The following is a 14524-nucleotide window of genomic DNA, read 5'->3' as shown; positions in this document are numbered from 1 at the left end:
TGTTGAATTGGATTATAATAATCAGCACTTTGAACTTTCACACTTAAATAATTGTGAATGAATTAACAATTGTGTTTGCTATTTTGTCACAGTCTCTCTTTGGGTTTTAATCCCCAGGTGGGAGCAGGGGATCCCCTGGTTTGGAGGCCCTCCCCCCACTTCAGGGTCATCAGAAAGCAGGGGGAGGGAAATGTCTGCTGGGAACTCTATTATTCCCTATGGAGACTTATTCCTATAGGAAATAATGGAGAATTGATCCGTGAGTATCTGGGGCTCTGGAGGGGGGCTGTGTTTTGAGGTAGAGGCACCAAATTTTCAGTATAGCATCCAGTGCCTCACCCCAAAATACCCTCCATGTTTCAAAAAGATTGGACCAGGGGGTCCAATTCTATGAGCCCCCAAAGAAGGTGCCCCTATCCTTCATTCTTTCCTATGGAAGAAAAGCATTTAAAAGGTGTGCAGTCCTTTTAGATGTGACAGCCAGAACTCCCTTTGGAGTTCAATTATGCTTGTCACACCCTTGATCCTAGCTCCACCCCAATGTGGATTGGGCTCCCCCGCCGCCCATGACAAACTCTCTCCTCCATCGCCACTGCACCTTTCCTTCCCTTCCCTCCTTTTTTGACCCCCCGCCCCGACAGCCGAGGCTTGGCCCTACCGGCTTCGACATGGCCAGCATCTTATCCCCGTGCCTGCCGCCTACTCGCGAGTAGCCCTGCACCTACTCGTGAGTAGACGACAGGCGCGGGGCCACTCGCGAGTAGGCGGCAGGCCCGGTGACTTGGGGTTGGGGCGGAGCTGTGCCGCCTAGGGTGCCAGAAGAGCCATTCCTTCACACTGTAGAGAAGCCAACCAAAAAAGCTCACTTACCAAAACCCAAGGGGGCAACCATGACAGCACGACTCCAAGGCCCATCGCCTGCCCCCGTGTAGGCTGCGATTCGAACAGTCAGGTTCCGCACGGATGAGTTCCACTCCAAGATTCTCTCGTGGGTTAATCCCACATCCATAACCACCTGGGGGGAAGAGGGAAGTGTGATGCCGGGTAGGAGTGGACTGGCCATCAAACTGACAGGGAAATTCCCCTGTGGGGCATCTGCCCTCATAACAGCTTAGCTTGTTCCAGGTCTGTTTTCGCTTCCTTGGCCACTTTCTGAGGTTGAGCATGATGGTATCCTTTACGACGAGTACATATTTAAAGCAGGCGTCCCCGCCCCCTTTCAGCCTGCAGACACCTTCAGAGTTCTGACACAAAATGGCTGCCACAAGAGGCAGACCCAAATACAAAATGGCTGCCACAAGAGGCAGACCCAAATACAAAATGGCTGCCACAAGAGGCAGAGTGAGGTCATGTGTAACTCTACCAGTCACTCTTCACCCTTTCATTTTAAAAGGCTTCTAACATATTTACAAATATATTTTCTTGCATATAGCTCACCTACCGTCATACCATGAAGATCCTTGTGCTGTGGCGGCAGCCGCTGCAAAAGCAACTTTTAAAAAATCTGCACAACCAGGGGGGTTTTTTTGTAGCAGGAACTCCTTTGGCTATTAGGCCTGTGTGTGGCCCTTTATTAAGAGCCCTGTAAGCTCCAAGAGAATTGGCTACATCAGGGGTATGTGGCCTAATAGCCAAAGGAGTTCCTGCTACGAAAAAAGCCTGGTGCATAGCCAACTAGATCCCAATGGCCAATCAGGAGCCCTGCTGGGCAAAAGCCCCACCTGGATCTGCCCACATTCTCAAAGCACTCAGGGAGGACCAAAGTAGGTTTTTGCAGATGCCACAATACCCACCAGCATGATGATGATGATGACGACATTGGATTTATATCCCACCCTATACGCCGAATCTCAGAGTCTCAGAACGGTCACAATCTCCTTTACCTTCCCCGACCCCCCACCAATAGACACCCTGTGAGGCGGATGAGGCTGAGAGAGCTCTCCCAGAAGTTGCCCTTTCAAGGACAGCTCTGTCAGAGCTATGGCTGACCCAAGGCCATTCCAGCAAGTGCAAGTGGAGGAGTGGGGAATCAAACCCGGTTCTCCCAGATAAGAGTCTGTGCACTTAACCACTTAGCAAGAGCTATGGTTAACCCAAGCCCATTCCAGCAGGTGCAAGTGGAGGAGTGGGGAATCAAACCTGGTTCTCCCAGATAAGAGTCCACACACTTAACCTCTACACCACACTGCCTCTCTCTTTAATCACTATGCAAGAGCCTCCTCATGCATCAAACCCAGTTTATTTAACAGTTACAGTAAAGAAAGCAGCCAGTCAGTGCCCAGGAGTGGCACAGGCCTGCTGGACATGAAATCCTTGCCCCAGTAAGAAGTGCTTACCTCAGGCAGGTCACCTTTCTGGCAGATGAGCTTGTACCCTCGCAGGATCCCATTGACATTACCGGGCGGCTCCCCCCACTGGACGATGGTGCAGGTGCCGTTCTGAAAGGCCGTGATGTTCTCTGGGGCAGCTGACGGCACTGTGGAGGACGGGACGATTCATCATGGGCACCCCTACCCACGGGTGCATGGGAGATGGCACCATGCCCCAGAATGCACTATGCTGCCCACGCTCTACTCCCAGGTTTACATAGGATTGCCAAGTCGCCCGCAACCTCCGGCCACTCTAGGCGTTTCTGGGGAAACTCTATGAGCGTTTTCCCACATAGCTTACCTCAGAGTGACGTCCCTCTTCACCGCGCAGCGTCTGCGCGGATTTCGCACCAACTGCTCCGCATAACCAGGAAGAGCCGCGGCTTTTGCGTCGCAGATGTAAACTGGTTTTTAGCGGTTTCTGCGACGCAAAAGCCGCAGCTCTTCCTGGTTATGCGGAGCAGTTGGTGCGAAATCCGCGCAGACGCTGCGCGATGAAGAGGGACGTCGCTCCGAGGTAAGCTATGTGGGCAAACGCTCTATGTTTTCTCGGACACTCTAGCATTATGGGAGGTAAAAACTCTATGGTACCTATTGTGTCATAGAGTTTTCCCTCTCAAAATGCTAGAGCGTCCAGGAAAACCATAGAGTTTCCCCAGAAATGCCTAGAGTGGCTGCTGCGCTGGCGACGTCGGGGGAGGTTCCCCCCACCAGCCCAAAGTGGGCCAGTGAGTTCAGAACCTCCCAGGCGAGAGAACCCCCACCTGGCCCAGGGGCTTGGTAGCCCTAGGTTTACATAATGCATTTGGTGAAGGAGCACACATAACTGTGCTTCTTACGCTCACTGTTATGCGATGGAGTTGACCGAGTGGTTAAGAACAGGAGCTATGAACCAAACACCCCCATTTATACCTCTGCTCTGCCCCACTGAATAGCCCCGGCCAGTTTTCAACATCTCTGACTGCGGATCCAGACTGTGCTGCATAACTTAGGCCTACGGCAAAATATCAGAACGTGCAGGGCCTTTTTTGTAGCAGGAATTCCATTGCAAAGTAGGCCACACCCCCTGATGTTATTACAGGGCCTACTGTAAACTCTTGGAGGATTGGCTACATCAGTGGGGTGTGGCCTAATATGCAAAGGAGCTCCTGCTACAAAAAAAAGCTCTGGGAACATGCTCTGTCTCCATCGCTTCTCAACTCCTGGCCCTATATAGGCTGAATGATATGGCAGATCCGTGACAGGATTTTCCCAGTATTTTAGAAAAGGAAACAACCACAGCTCTGGACCCTACAGGACCGGGGCTACAGTGTGTTAGAGAGAAGTCTTAGTCCTTCCCTGCAGGTATTCGCCAGCCGAAACCACCAAAAAGCCTTTGTTCGCACTGGCCAAAAGAAAAAAGACAGGCAAAGAAAGAGGGCCTGTCTTTTTCCCCTTCCAGTGTTAACAGGTACAGGGGTTTTTCAAACAATACAACAGTGCAAGGAGGCGGTGCTAATTCTTGCTCCTTCTGCACCACGACTCCCCATCTGAATCAGGACCTTCATGCAGCTGCTATTTCCTTTTTTCAAAACGCTGATTGAGCCTTAGACCTCCAGTGACCCTTAGGGGAACCCCTGGATCAGTTTCTTTATCTTGCTGGAGACCAGAACAGAACCAGGAAGTCACAAAGTTGCGGTGCAGGAGTTAAGAGAGTCCAACAAGAATCTGGAGGACCTGGGTTCGAGTCCCCGTTCTGTCACGAAGCCCACTGGGCGACCTTGGGGTAGCCACGCTCCTTCCGCCTATCCTACCTCGCAGGGTTGCCGTTGTTGGGAGGATAAAATAGAGGAGAGGGAGAAATCCTGAGCTCCTGGGAGGAAGTTAAACAATGCAAATAGACAGAGAGATGGAGCCTCACCTCCTTCCAGGGTTTCCATAGCAACCCAGTGAGTCCATGGAGAGTTGCCCTCTCTGGATCGACAGGACACCCGCACGTGGTAGGGGGTGAAGGGGGTCAGGCCGACCAGAGAGTGGCTGAAGGGGGGCACGTTGAGGTTCTGGTTGTAGAGGGCCCTCTCTGAGACGGTGCTGAGGTCTTCATCTGAGCGCACAGCCTGGAGAAGACAGTGGGGAGAAATGGAGGGCAAATGAGCAGGGCTTTTTTTGTAGCAGGACCTCCTTCACATATTAGGCCACACCTCCCTGATGTAGGCAATCCTCCTGGAGCTTACAGTGGGCCCAGTACTAAGAGCCCTGTAAGGAATTCTAGCAGGACCTCCTTTGCATATTAGGCCACACCCCCTGATGTAGCCAATCCTCCTGGAGCTTACAGTGGGCCCAGTACTAAGAGCCCTGTAAGGAATTCTAGCAGGACCTCCTTTGCATATTAGGCCACACCCCCTGATGTAGCCAATCCTCCTGGAGCTTACAGTGGGCCCAGTACTAAGAGCCCTGTAAGGAATTCTAGCAGGACCTCCTTTGCCTATTAGGCCACACAGCCCTGATGTAGCCAATCCTCCTGGAGCTTACAGCAGGCCCTGTGAGAAGAGCCCTGTAAGGAATTCTAGCAGGACCTCCTTTGCCTATTAGGCCACACCTCCCTGATGTAGGCAATCCTCCTGGAGCTTACGGGAGGCCCTGGAGCTTACAGTAGGCAAACTACCTGTGTTTGTCTCTGCCTTTGACCTGGATGACCCAGGCTAGCCTGATCTCATCAGATCTCAGAAGAGAAGCCAAGTCAGCCCTAGTTAGTCTTTGGATGGGGGACCACTGACATCACCATTATTCCACACAGGCCTCGTTTGTAGAAGCAGCCCAGCAGGGATTCATTTACATATTAGGCCACACCCCCTCATGCCAAGCCAATCGGAACTGCTTAGAGGGAGCCCAGGTCACAGATCTCCTGGAGGTGACCGACAGTGACCGCGAGAGCCTGTTGGAAATCCCCTCCTTGCTCGCAGTTTTGTTTCTGAGCCCTTTCTATTCCTTGCTCAGGCTTTTTCAGTTCCCCATCCTGGGACGGGTGGGGGGGGGGGGAGGGGGAAGTCACATCTCAGCGGTGGGAGGCGGATGTCCGCGATAAGCAGAAGCTAGACAGGAAACGATTCCTAAAAATAAAATCTGCGCTTTGCTGTAGTCGGGCAAGAGCGATTAGGAAGCGAAGGAGCCTTCTCCAAAGAAACTCGGCATGGATCCAGGGTTGGCTCCCCTCCCAACACCTGCTGGGCGCGTTGCCCTTGTTCTTCTTACCTGGACGGTGCAGATCTCCAGCGGGTAGTCTCCGCTCGAGCCGGGCTGCCACGCCACTTCCAGGCTGCGGTCTGTGGAGCGCACCAGGGTTAAGGCACCTGGCCGTCCAGGGACAACTGAAGGGAGAAAGAAAGAGTTCAGGTGAGATACGTTCAAACCACACAGACGTCCCAGGCCCTAGCTAGAAGAGATGAACATATATGAACATATGAAGCTGCCTTATACTGAATCAGACTCCTGGTCCATCAAAGTCAGTATTGTCTTCTCAGACTGGCAGCGGCTCTCCAGGGTCTCAAGCTGAGGTTTTTCACACCTATTTGCCTGGACCTTTTTTTGGAGATGCCGGAGATTGAACCTGGGACCTTCTGCTTACCAAGCAGATGCTCTACCACTGAGCCATCGTCCCTCCCCTGGATGAGGAACGTCCAGATGCTGGAAGGCCTTTCAAAGGGGATTTGTTTAAGAGGTAGGGCTGCCAAGCCCCTGGACCGGGCAGGGGTTCCCCTACCCGGGAGGTTCCCAACTCTCCCCCTACATCACCTGGAAGTGACGTCATCACACCAGCGATGGTGCGCAGTGGCCGCTCTAGGCATTTCTGGGGAAACGCTATGGTTCCCCCCCCCCGACGCTCTAGCGATTTGGGAGGGAAAACTCTATGGTTCTGGGAAGCAGGGGACTTGGCAACCCTATTAAGAGGGGATCGGACAGATTCATGGAGGATGTCTAGCACTGGCTACTAGCCAAGGGACTGAGGGGAACCTCCACATCCAGGGGCACTAAGCCTCCAAATCCCAGAGCCAGGAGGCAACTTCAGGGGAAGGCCTCAGCCTGTCTGCCCTGTTGTTGAACCTCCAGAGGAACTGGTTGGCCCCTTTGTGAGACAGGATGCTGGACTAAATGGACCCTCACCTATCTGATCCAGCAGGACTCTTCTTATATGGTTATCAGGGAAAGGCCTCGGCATCTCTCCTGTTTTTTGGACCTCCAGAGGAACTGGTTGGCCACTGTGTGAGACAGGATGCTGGTCTGGATGGACCACTGTCTTATCCAGCAGGGCTCTTGTGTTGTTTTTATGAGGGCCTCAGCTTTTATGCTCTGTTGTTGACCATCCAGAGGAACTGGCTGGCTACTGTGTGAGACAGGATGCTGGACTGGATGGACCACTGGTCTGATGTTCTTATGTTCTTATGAAGGCCTTGGCCTCTATGCCCTGTTGCTGGCTCTCCAGAGGAACTGTTTAGCCACTGTGTGAGACAGGATGCCGGAGTGGATGGACCACTGGTCTGATCCAGCAGAGTTCTTCTGGTGTTCTTATTAGGGGAAGGCCTCAGCCTCTATGCCCTTTTGTTGACCATCCAGAGGAACTGGTTGGCCACTGTGTGAGACAGGATGCTAGAACGGGTGGACCATTGACACCATAAAGTTTTTTCACCAAAATGCTAGAGCTTCCCAGCGTGATTACATCACTTCCAGGTGACATCATTGCGCCACACACAATCCCCCCACAGGTAAGACCTGGCAATCCTAGTATTTACAACTGTTGTATTTATTGGTCTCATTTATTTATTTAGAATTTATATCCCGCCCTTCCCACGGGTGGCTCAGGGCGGCTTCCAACAATAGATCCAGCATAAAATTAAGCAATATATAAACATATAAGGGAATAAACATTTAAAACATATAAAACAGATAAAACCATAATATTAATAAATATTCAAAATATATATAAAAGAAATCTGGCAAGTTACATGAAGTTCTCAAGCTAGGTATAGGCTAGCCGGAAGAGGGTCGTCGTACAGGCCCTGCGGAACTGAACAAGGTCCCGCAGGGCCCTCACCTCTCATAATAAATGCTGTATTACAGGGGTGGCCAACGGTAGCTCTCCAGATGTTTTTTGCCTACAACTCCCATCAGCTGCCTGGGGCTGATGGGAGTTGTAGGCAAAAAAAAACATCTGGAGAGCTACCGTTGGCCACCCCTGCTGTATTAAATCAAATGCTCATCCAAACAATAAATACTTGATGGAACAATCCAGTATTTTTCAACAATCAGCAAAAATATTAAAATATGGGGGAGGGGGTCCAGGGTCCAGTTTCTTAGGCCTTCACCAAGTCTTGTAACTTCAGAAAAAATAAGAGCATAAGAGAAACCATGTTGGATCAGGCCAATGGCCCATCCATTCCAACACTCTGTGTCACACAGTGGCCAATATATATACACACACATACACTAAGGCTAATAGCCACTGATGGACCTCTGCTCCATATTTTTATCTAACCCACTCTTGAAGCTGGCTATGCTTGTAGCCGTCACCACCTCCTGTGGCAGTGAATTCCACATGTTAATCACCCTTTGGGTGAAGAAGGACTTCCTTCTATCCGTTTTAACCTGACTGCTCAGCAATTTCATTGAATGCCCGCGAGTTCTTGTATTGTGAGAAAAGGAGAAAAGGACTTCTTTCTCTACTTTCTCCATCCCATGCATAATCTTGTCAACCTCTCTCATGTCACCCTGCAGTCGACGTTTCTCCAAGCTAAAGAGCCCCAAGCGTTTTAACCTTTTGTCATAGGGAAAGTGTTCTAAACCTTTAATCATTCTAGTTGCCGTTTTCTGCACTTTTTCTTGCAATGATACTTGTAATGATTTCAGAATAATAATCCTCCTACGAAATAGAATTTGAAGTCACTTTAGTACGTTCTTCTATGACAAACACTGAGTCAGAGGGAATCATCACCCAGAGCTACCAGCATGGCCTCAGGCTTTTTAGGTCATCCTTGGTGTGGGGCAAAGCAGCTGTACTCAGGCCACGTCCAGACCCCCCCCCCCCCTCCATGCTCTCCCTAGGAATGTTCACAAACATTACCGCCCCCTCTCACCTGTCACCATGGCTGTTCGTGAGGTGCTCATTCCCTTTGCGTTGTAGGCCTCGCACGAAAAGGAGCTGCTGCGATTCAGGCCTGAGGGGGGGGGGGGAAGAAATGTAGGCCGGCATTATTCATGAATCATTCTCAGTACTAATAATAGCTTATGGAGTCATTCTTGTTAGCCTTCTATGGCCCTTGAAGGCTCACAATGATTTTTTACACATTTTGGCTGACAAATTGGCACAAAAGCCACCTCAGATAATTAAGAATCCTGGTTCGGGGGTGGGGTGGGGTGGGACTCAAGATAGAAGAAATTTTGATCATCAAGGCCACAGTTGAATTCAAGGTTGAGGGGAGACTGGTATTTATATCCCAGTTTCAGGTCTGACGCTATTTGCTTCTAGGCCAGGGTCCCCAATGTGGTGCCAGTTGATGCCACAGCACCCCCAAGTATTTTTAGGAATTGGGCAGGGCCAGGTGGAGGCTTTGTCCAAGGCTTCTGTTGGCCACTGGAGATGTAATTGGCTGTGGCAATTTTTAAAAACTTGCGTTTGGCAGCAGCTGCCGCCATAGCACAAAGATCTTCACTTTGTGGCCGAAGGTAGAGTATGGCAGCCATTTTGTGGCTGGCTCTCTCACCCATGGCAGCCATTTTGTAAGGCTGTGTCCACCATAATGTGTCAGACTTCCAGAGGCGCTCCCCACCACTCAAAGAGGTTGGGGATCCCTGCTGTAGACCAAGGGTGGCCAAACTGTGTTTCAGAAGTTTGTGGCCAAACTGGTTCTTTCACACATATTATGTGGCTCTTGAAGCCCCCACTGCCCTATCAGCTGGCATGGAGAAGGCATTTCTTTAAATCAGTTTTCTGAATCAAGTCAGTCAGTGGCTTGGGGAATGCATTTAAAGTTGCTGTCTTTCCACATCTCCCTCCTCCATCTTCCTCCCTCCGCCATTTTCCTTCCTTCCTTCCTTCCTTCCTTCCTTCCTTCCTTCCTTCCTTCCTTCCTTCCTTCCTTCCTTCCTTCCTTCCTTCCTTCCAACATCTGAGATTCATGTCTTGCAGCTCTCAAACATCTGATGCTTATTCTATGTGGCTTTTACATTAAGCAAGTTTGACCACCCATGCCAAACCCGTGACCTCTCAATCTTTTCCTCAAGAACCCTTCCCAAAGTCCTCGGTCAAGGTTGTTCATCTTCCCATTTCACAGACCACGAAGGAAGACTGAGGCCTGTCACTTGCCAAAGGCTGCCCAGAGACTTTATCCCTGAGCTGGAGGTATGGACGTAGATCTTCCATGTCCTGCTATGGACTTCTCACTCATAACCAGCAGGGCCCTTCTCCCCCACTGGTTTCAAACAAAAGGCAGATGGCCAGGCGGGCAAAGAAGTCTGTTGGGACGACAGAAGTCAGATGTATTACGGATTGCCAGAATGCCCCCTGGGCAAAGCTCTCTGAACCGGCTCCAAAAGTTCCCCACACAAGGCAAACAGCCCTTCTGTAACCCTATTCCGTCTGGATAATGTTAGCGAAAACTGTTACGGTAGAGAAGCCTGTCTAAACTATAGAGCTAAAATTAACTGCTGTTCGCTCTCCCCAAGGAACCCTGGGATCTGTAGTTCTGGAAGAAAATGGACAGTTCTCTAACGGCTAATATCCCCCAAGATACTGAGAAGGCAACCACAACTGTTACACTGCAGATCAGGGGTGTCAAACATGCGGCTGGAGGGCTGGATCAGGCCTCCGGAGGGCTCCTACCAGCCCCCCGAACAACTGGCTGTCATCTGCTTCCTTCTTCCTCTCTCTTGCTTCCTTCTGCGTCACAACTTGCTTAGCCGGGCTTGCTCAATCACACAGGAACTATGGAGCAAAAGCTTCTGTCTTCTCTATTGGCTGAGGCTCCTCCCTTGGAGAAGAAGGGGGGGTGGAGAGCTTGCTTTGCCAGGCTCTCTCAATCGCACAGCGGAGCTACTGAGCCAAGCATCTCTTCCTTCTATTGGCCAAAGCTCCTCAGAGCAAGAGTTGTCAGTTATCAGAGACTGTTAAATAAAATATTGCAAGAGAGCTAATGTTTTAAGCATGCTCTGTTTTAAGTTTGAAAAATAATCTTTAATTGTGTCTGTCTGTGTCTTTTATAAAGTTTATATCTCCACTACCTGGCATTGCATTTTACGATACACATGGCCTGGCCCTCATGACAAATGTGTCGGATCCAGCCCTCGCAACAACTGAATACAGCACCCCTGTCTAATTCCGTTCAAGCTACATACTCTTCCTATTCAGTTCTATTAACCTGTTAGCACGTATCCAGCACTTCCAAATATTCAAAGCACTGCACTCGTGTTATTTCAATAATGTTTATGTCGGTTCTGCTGTCAGGCAGGGTTTTATCATTCTCACATTGCAAAAGGGAGTTCAAGAGAGAAAGGGGCTTGCCCAAGGATCAAGCCAGACTCGAATTTGGTACTTCCCAACAGGGCCTGGCGTGATTTGGTCCACGGGGTCGCAAAGAGTCGGACTCGACGGTGCGACTGAACAACAACAAAACTCTCGCGGCATACACTGCACCAGTTCAAACCTTCCAACTTCTCCAAAGTTTGCAAAACACTTCCCCCGAATACTTTTTAAAATACCCCATGAATGCACGGCAAAAACAAAGCACTTGACCTAGAGAGCCAGTTTGGTGTAGCGGTTAAAAGCGTCGGACTCCAATCTGGAGAACCGGGTTTGATTCCCAGCCAGCTGGGTGACCTTGGGCCAATCAGTTCTCTCAGAGCCCTCTCAGCCCCATCTACCTCACAAAGGCGACTGTTGGGGGGAAAGGAAGGGAAGGTGATTGTAAGCTGTTTTGAGACTCCTTCCTCTGAGTACCGAAGGGCGGGGTATAAAATCAGCTCTTCTTCTGCCTTATACTGAATCAGACCCTTCGTCCATCAAGATCACCCTTGTCTACTCAGACCGGTAGCATCTCTCTAAGGTTACAGACTGCCTGGGCGTCTGAACTGGAGATGTCGGGGATTGAATCTGGCGGCCTTCTGCTTGCCAAGCAGATGCTCTGCCACTGAGCTACAGCCCCACTTCCTGGCTTCCCAGGGTCTCAGGGTCTTTCCCATCACCTCCTGTGTGGTCCTTAGTAGAGATGCCGGGATTTGAACATGGGACCTTCTGCATGCCATGCAGATGCTCTACCGCTGAGCTACAGCCCCACTTCCTGGCTCTCCAGGATTTCAGACTGTGGTTTTTCCCATCACCTCCTGCCTGGTCCTTTGAACTGGAGGAGCCGGGGATCAAACCTGGGACTTTCTGCATGTCAAGCAGAGGCTCTACCACGGAGCTACAGCCCCTGGCTCTCCAGGGTCTCAGACTGAGGTCTTTCCCATCACCTCCTTCCTGGTCCTTTTTAACTGGATATGCCAGGGATCGAACCTGGGACCTTCTGCCTGCCAAGCAGATGCTCTACCGCTGAGCTACAGCCCACTTCGTGGCGTTCCAGGGTCTCAGGCTGAGGTCTTTCCCATCACCTCCTGCCTGGTCCTTTTAAACTGGAGATGCTGGGGATTGAACCTGGGACCTTCTGCCTGCCAAGCAGATGCTCTACCGCTGAGCTACAGCCCACTTCGTGGCGTTCCAGGGTCTCAGGCTGAGGTCTTTCCCATCACCTCCTGCCTGGTCCTTTTAAACTGGAGATGCTGGGGACTGAACCTGGGACCTTCTGCCTGCCAAGCAGATGCTCTACCGCTGAGCTACAGCCCCACTTCATGGCTCTCCAGGGTCTTAGGCTGAGCTGCCTCCCACCAGCTTTTGCCAGATAACCGGAGAGGCCAGGGATTGAACTTGGGACCTTCTACATGCCAGGCAGTTGCTCTGCCATGGAGCCACAGATCCTGTCCAGCAGAGCCCACTCCTCTGACCTTGTGGTCCCCAACCCCAGAGAGGAGGGTAGATGGGTTTGGGTTGGAAAGTACTTCGAGACTTTGGGGGTGGAGCCAGGAGAGGGCAGGGTTTGAGGAGGGGAGGGGCCTCAGCAGGGTACAATGCAATAGAGTTCACCAGGGCTTTTTTTGTAGCAGGAACTCCTTTGCATATTAGGCCATCGAAGTTTCCCTTTGATGTAGCCAATCCTTCAAGAGCTTACAGGGCTCTTGGTACAGGGCCTACTGTAAGCTCCAGGAGGATTGGCTACATCAGGGGTGTGTGGCCTAATATGCAAAGGAGGTCCTGCTAGAATTCCTTACAGGGCTCTTCTCACAGGGCCTGCTGTGAGCTCCAGGAGGATTGGCTACATCAGGGGTGTGTGGCCTAATATGCAAAAGAGCTCCTGCTACAAAAAAAAAAAAGCCCCAGAGTTCACCCTTCCAAGCAGCCATTTTCTCCAGGGGAGCTGATCTCTGCCAGCTGGAGAATCGATCCGTGAGTATCTGGGGCTCTGGAGGAGCCTGTTTTTTGAGGTAGAGGCACCAAATTTTCAGCATAGCATCTGGGGCTTCTCTTCCAAAAAATCCCGAAGTTTCAAAAAAGATTGGGCCAGGAGATCTAATTCTGTGAGCCCCGAAATAAGGTGCCCCATCCTACATTATTTCTAATTAAGGTAAGGGAAAGCATTTAAAAGGAACTTGATCCATTTAAATGTGCTGGCCAGAACTCCCTTTGGAGTCCAACCATGCTTGTCACAACTTTGCTTCTGGATGAACTCCCAAAATTTCCTGGCTCCACCTTCAAAGTCTCCTGATATTTCCTGAGTCGGACCTGGCAACCCTATTCCTGCACAGTCCGTATCCTAAATGCTTGCGCCCAGATCCTAAATGCTTGCACCCAGTTCTTCAATCTTCTCCGTATTTCAGTTGATAATAAGCCCCACCCAACAATGCTTACCAAAATATTGCGGGGGGGGGGGACAGGGCAGGACAACACCATCTGCTTTGAGCGGAAAATCCCTGTTTCATGGGCAGAGAAGTCCCTTCCCCCCCCCCCCCACACACACCGCCGGCCCAAGGAGTAACATCTGGGGCACAGGCCTGCGTCCCAGCTGGTATGTCCTGTTCTTCCACCCACCAGTCTGTGGTTTGGGTTTCTTCATGTCTGGTTCCAATCCTGTTTTCCACATTTCAGCTGAGATTCCCTGAGCCAGGACAGCTCCTGGGTTCATTTCTCCTGCTTAGGGAAAGGGAAATTGGGGAAGGCGTGTCCCCCCCCAGTGGCCAGATCCTACCCAGGGAAACCTGTAGTTAGCTAGCCAGTCGGAGGTGGTAAAAGCCCCCCCCCTTATTCTCCAGCAGTGGGGTCCAGGTTGACCCCTAGGGTTAGCCAGGCAAGTGCAGTCTTTGGGGTGGGGAGAGAACAGGATTGCCAGCCTCCAGGTTAACGTTGCTTAAGAATTGTTTGAAATGTGTTTACCTATAATTGTTTAGTAATTGTCTGAAGATTGTTAACCTGTGTTGTAAAGTATATTACACTGAACCCAGCGTTTACATAATTTTAGGCTTAAGGTTATGGTTAAATTGTTAAATGATTGTTTTAAGTTACTGGTGGACAACTGTTAAATTCGGGTTCTGCACTTACTAAACAACTGTTGAATATTTGTTAACTAATTATGAATTAATAGATTAGATAACTTAAAAATTTTTTAAAAACTGTCAGAAAACGGTTCGAAAACAGTTGGAAAATGTTTACTGATTTCACACTGTTGGTTTTCTTATTATTGTTATCAGGGCTTTTTTTGGTAGAAAAAGCCCAGCAGGAACTCATTTGCATATTAGGCCACACCCCCTGGCACCACCATTGTTTCACATAGGGCTTTTTGTATAAAAAGCCTAGCGGGGATTCATTTACATATTAGGCCACACCCCCTGACACCAAGCCAGCCGGAACTGCGTTCCTGTGCGTTCCTGCTAAAGGGAAAAAGAAAGCCCTGATTGTATGTTGAAAGGTTTTTTAAAAAATAAAAAAAATCATTATTTTCTTTATTTAAAAAATCATTATTTTCCAGGTGGTGGCTGGACCGCTGGAAAACTCCTGGGATTACAACTGGTTTCTAGGTGACAGAGATCAGTTCCCCTGGAGA

The 14524-nt window shown here is 50.2% G+C and overlaps 1 protein-coding gene across 1 annotated transcript in view; it reads right to left on the bottom strand.

The window, feature by feature from the left end:
- The window catches only part of AXL (AXL receptor tyrosine kinase), a 93731-nt gene that overhangs the window by 31651 nt on the left and 47556 nt on the right, over positions 1-14524 (bottom strand). The window contains exons 5-9 of the mRNA XM_060257575.1: positions 8477-8557; positions 5601-5716; positions 4270-4465; positions 2337-2476; positions 901-1015 (exon numbers count right to left, since the gene is read on the bottom strand). Of these exons, the coding sequence (XP_060113558.1) occupies positions 901-1015; positions 2337-2476; positions 4270-4465; positions 5601-5716; positions 8477-8557 (648 nt within the window). The remainder of the gene's footprint in view (positions 1-900; positions 1016-2336; positions 2477-4269; positions 4466-5600; positions 5717-8476; positions 8558-14524) is intronic.

Source organism: Heteronotia binoei, chromosome 17 (genome assembly GCF_032191835.1).
Source record: "Heteronotia binoei isolate CCM8104 ecotype False Entrance Well chromosome 17, APGP_CSIRO_Hbin_v1, whole genome shotgun sequence".
Lineage (NCBI taxonomy): Eukaryota > Metazoa > Chordata > Lepidosauria > Squamata > Gekkonidae > Heteronotia > Heteronotia binoei.
The sequence above is the reverse complement of the archived record's forward strand: the minus strand, read 5'-3'. Positions and strand labels throughout refer to the sequence as shown.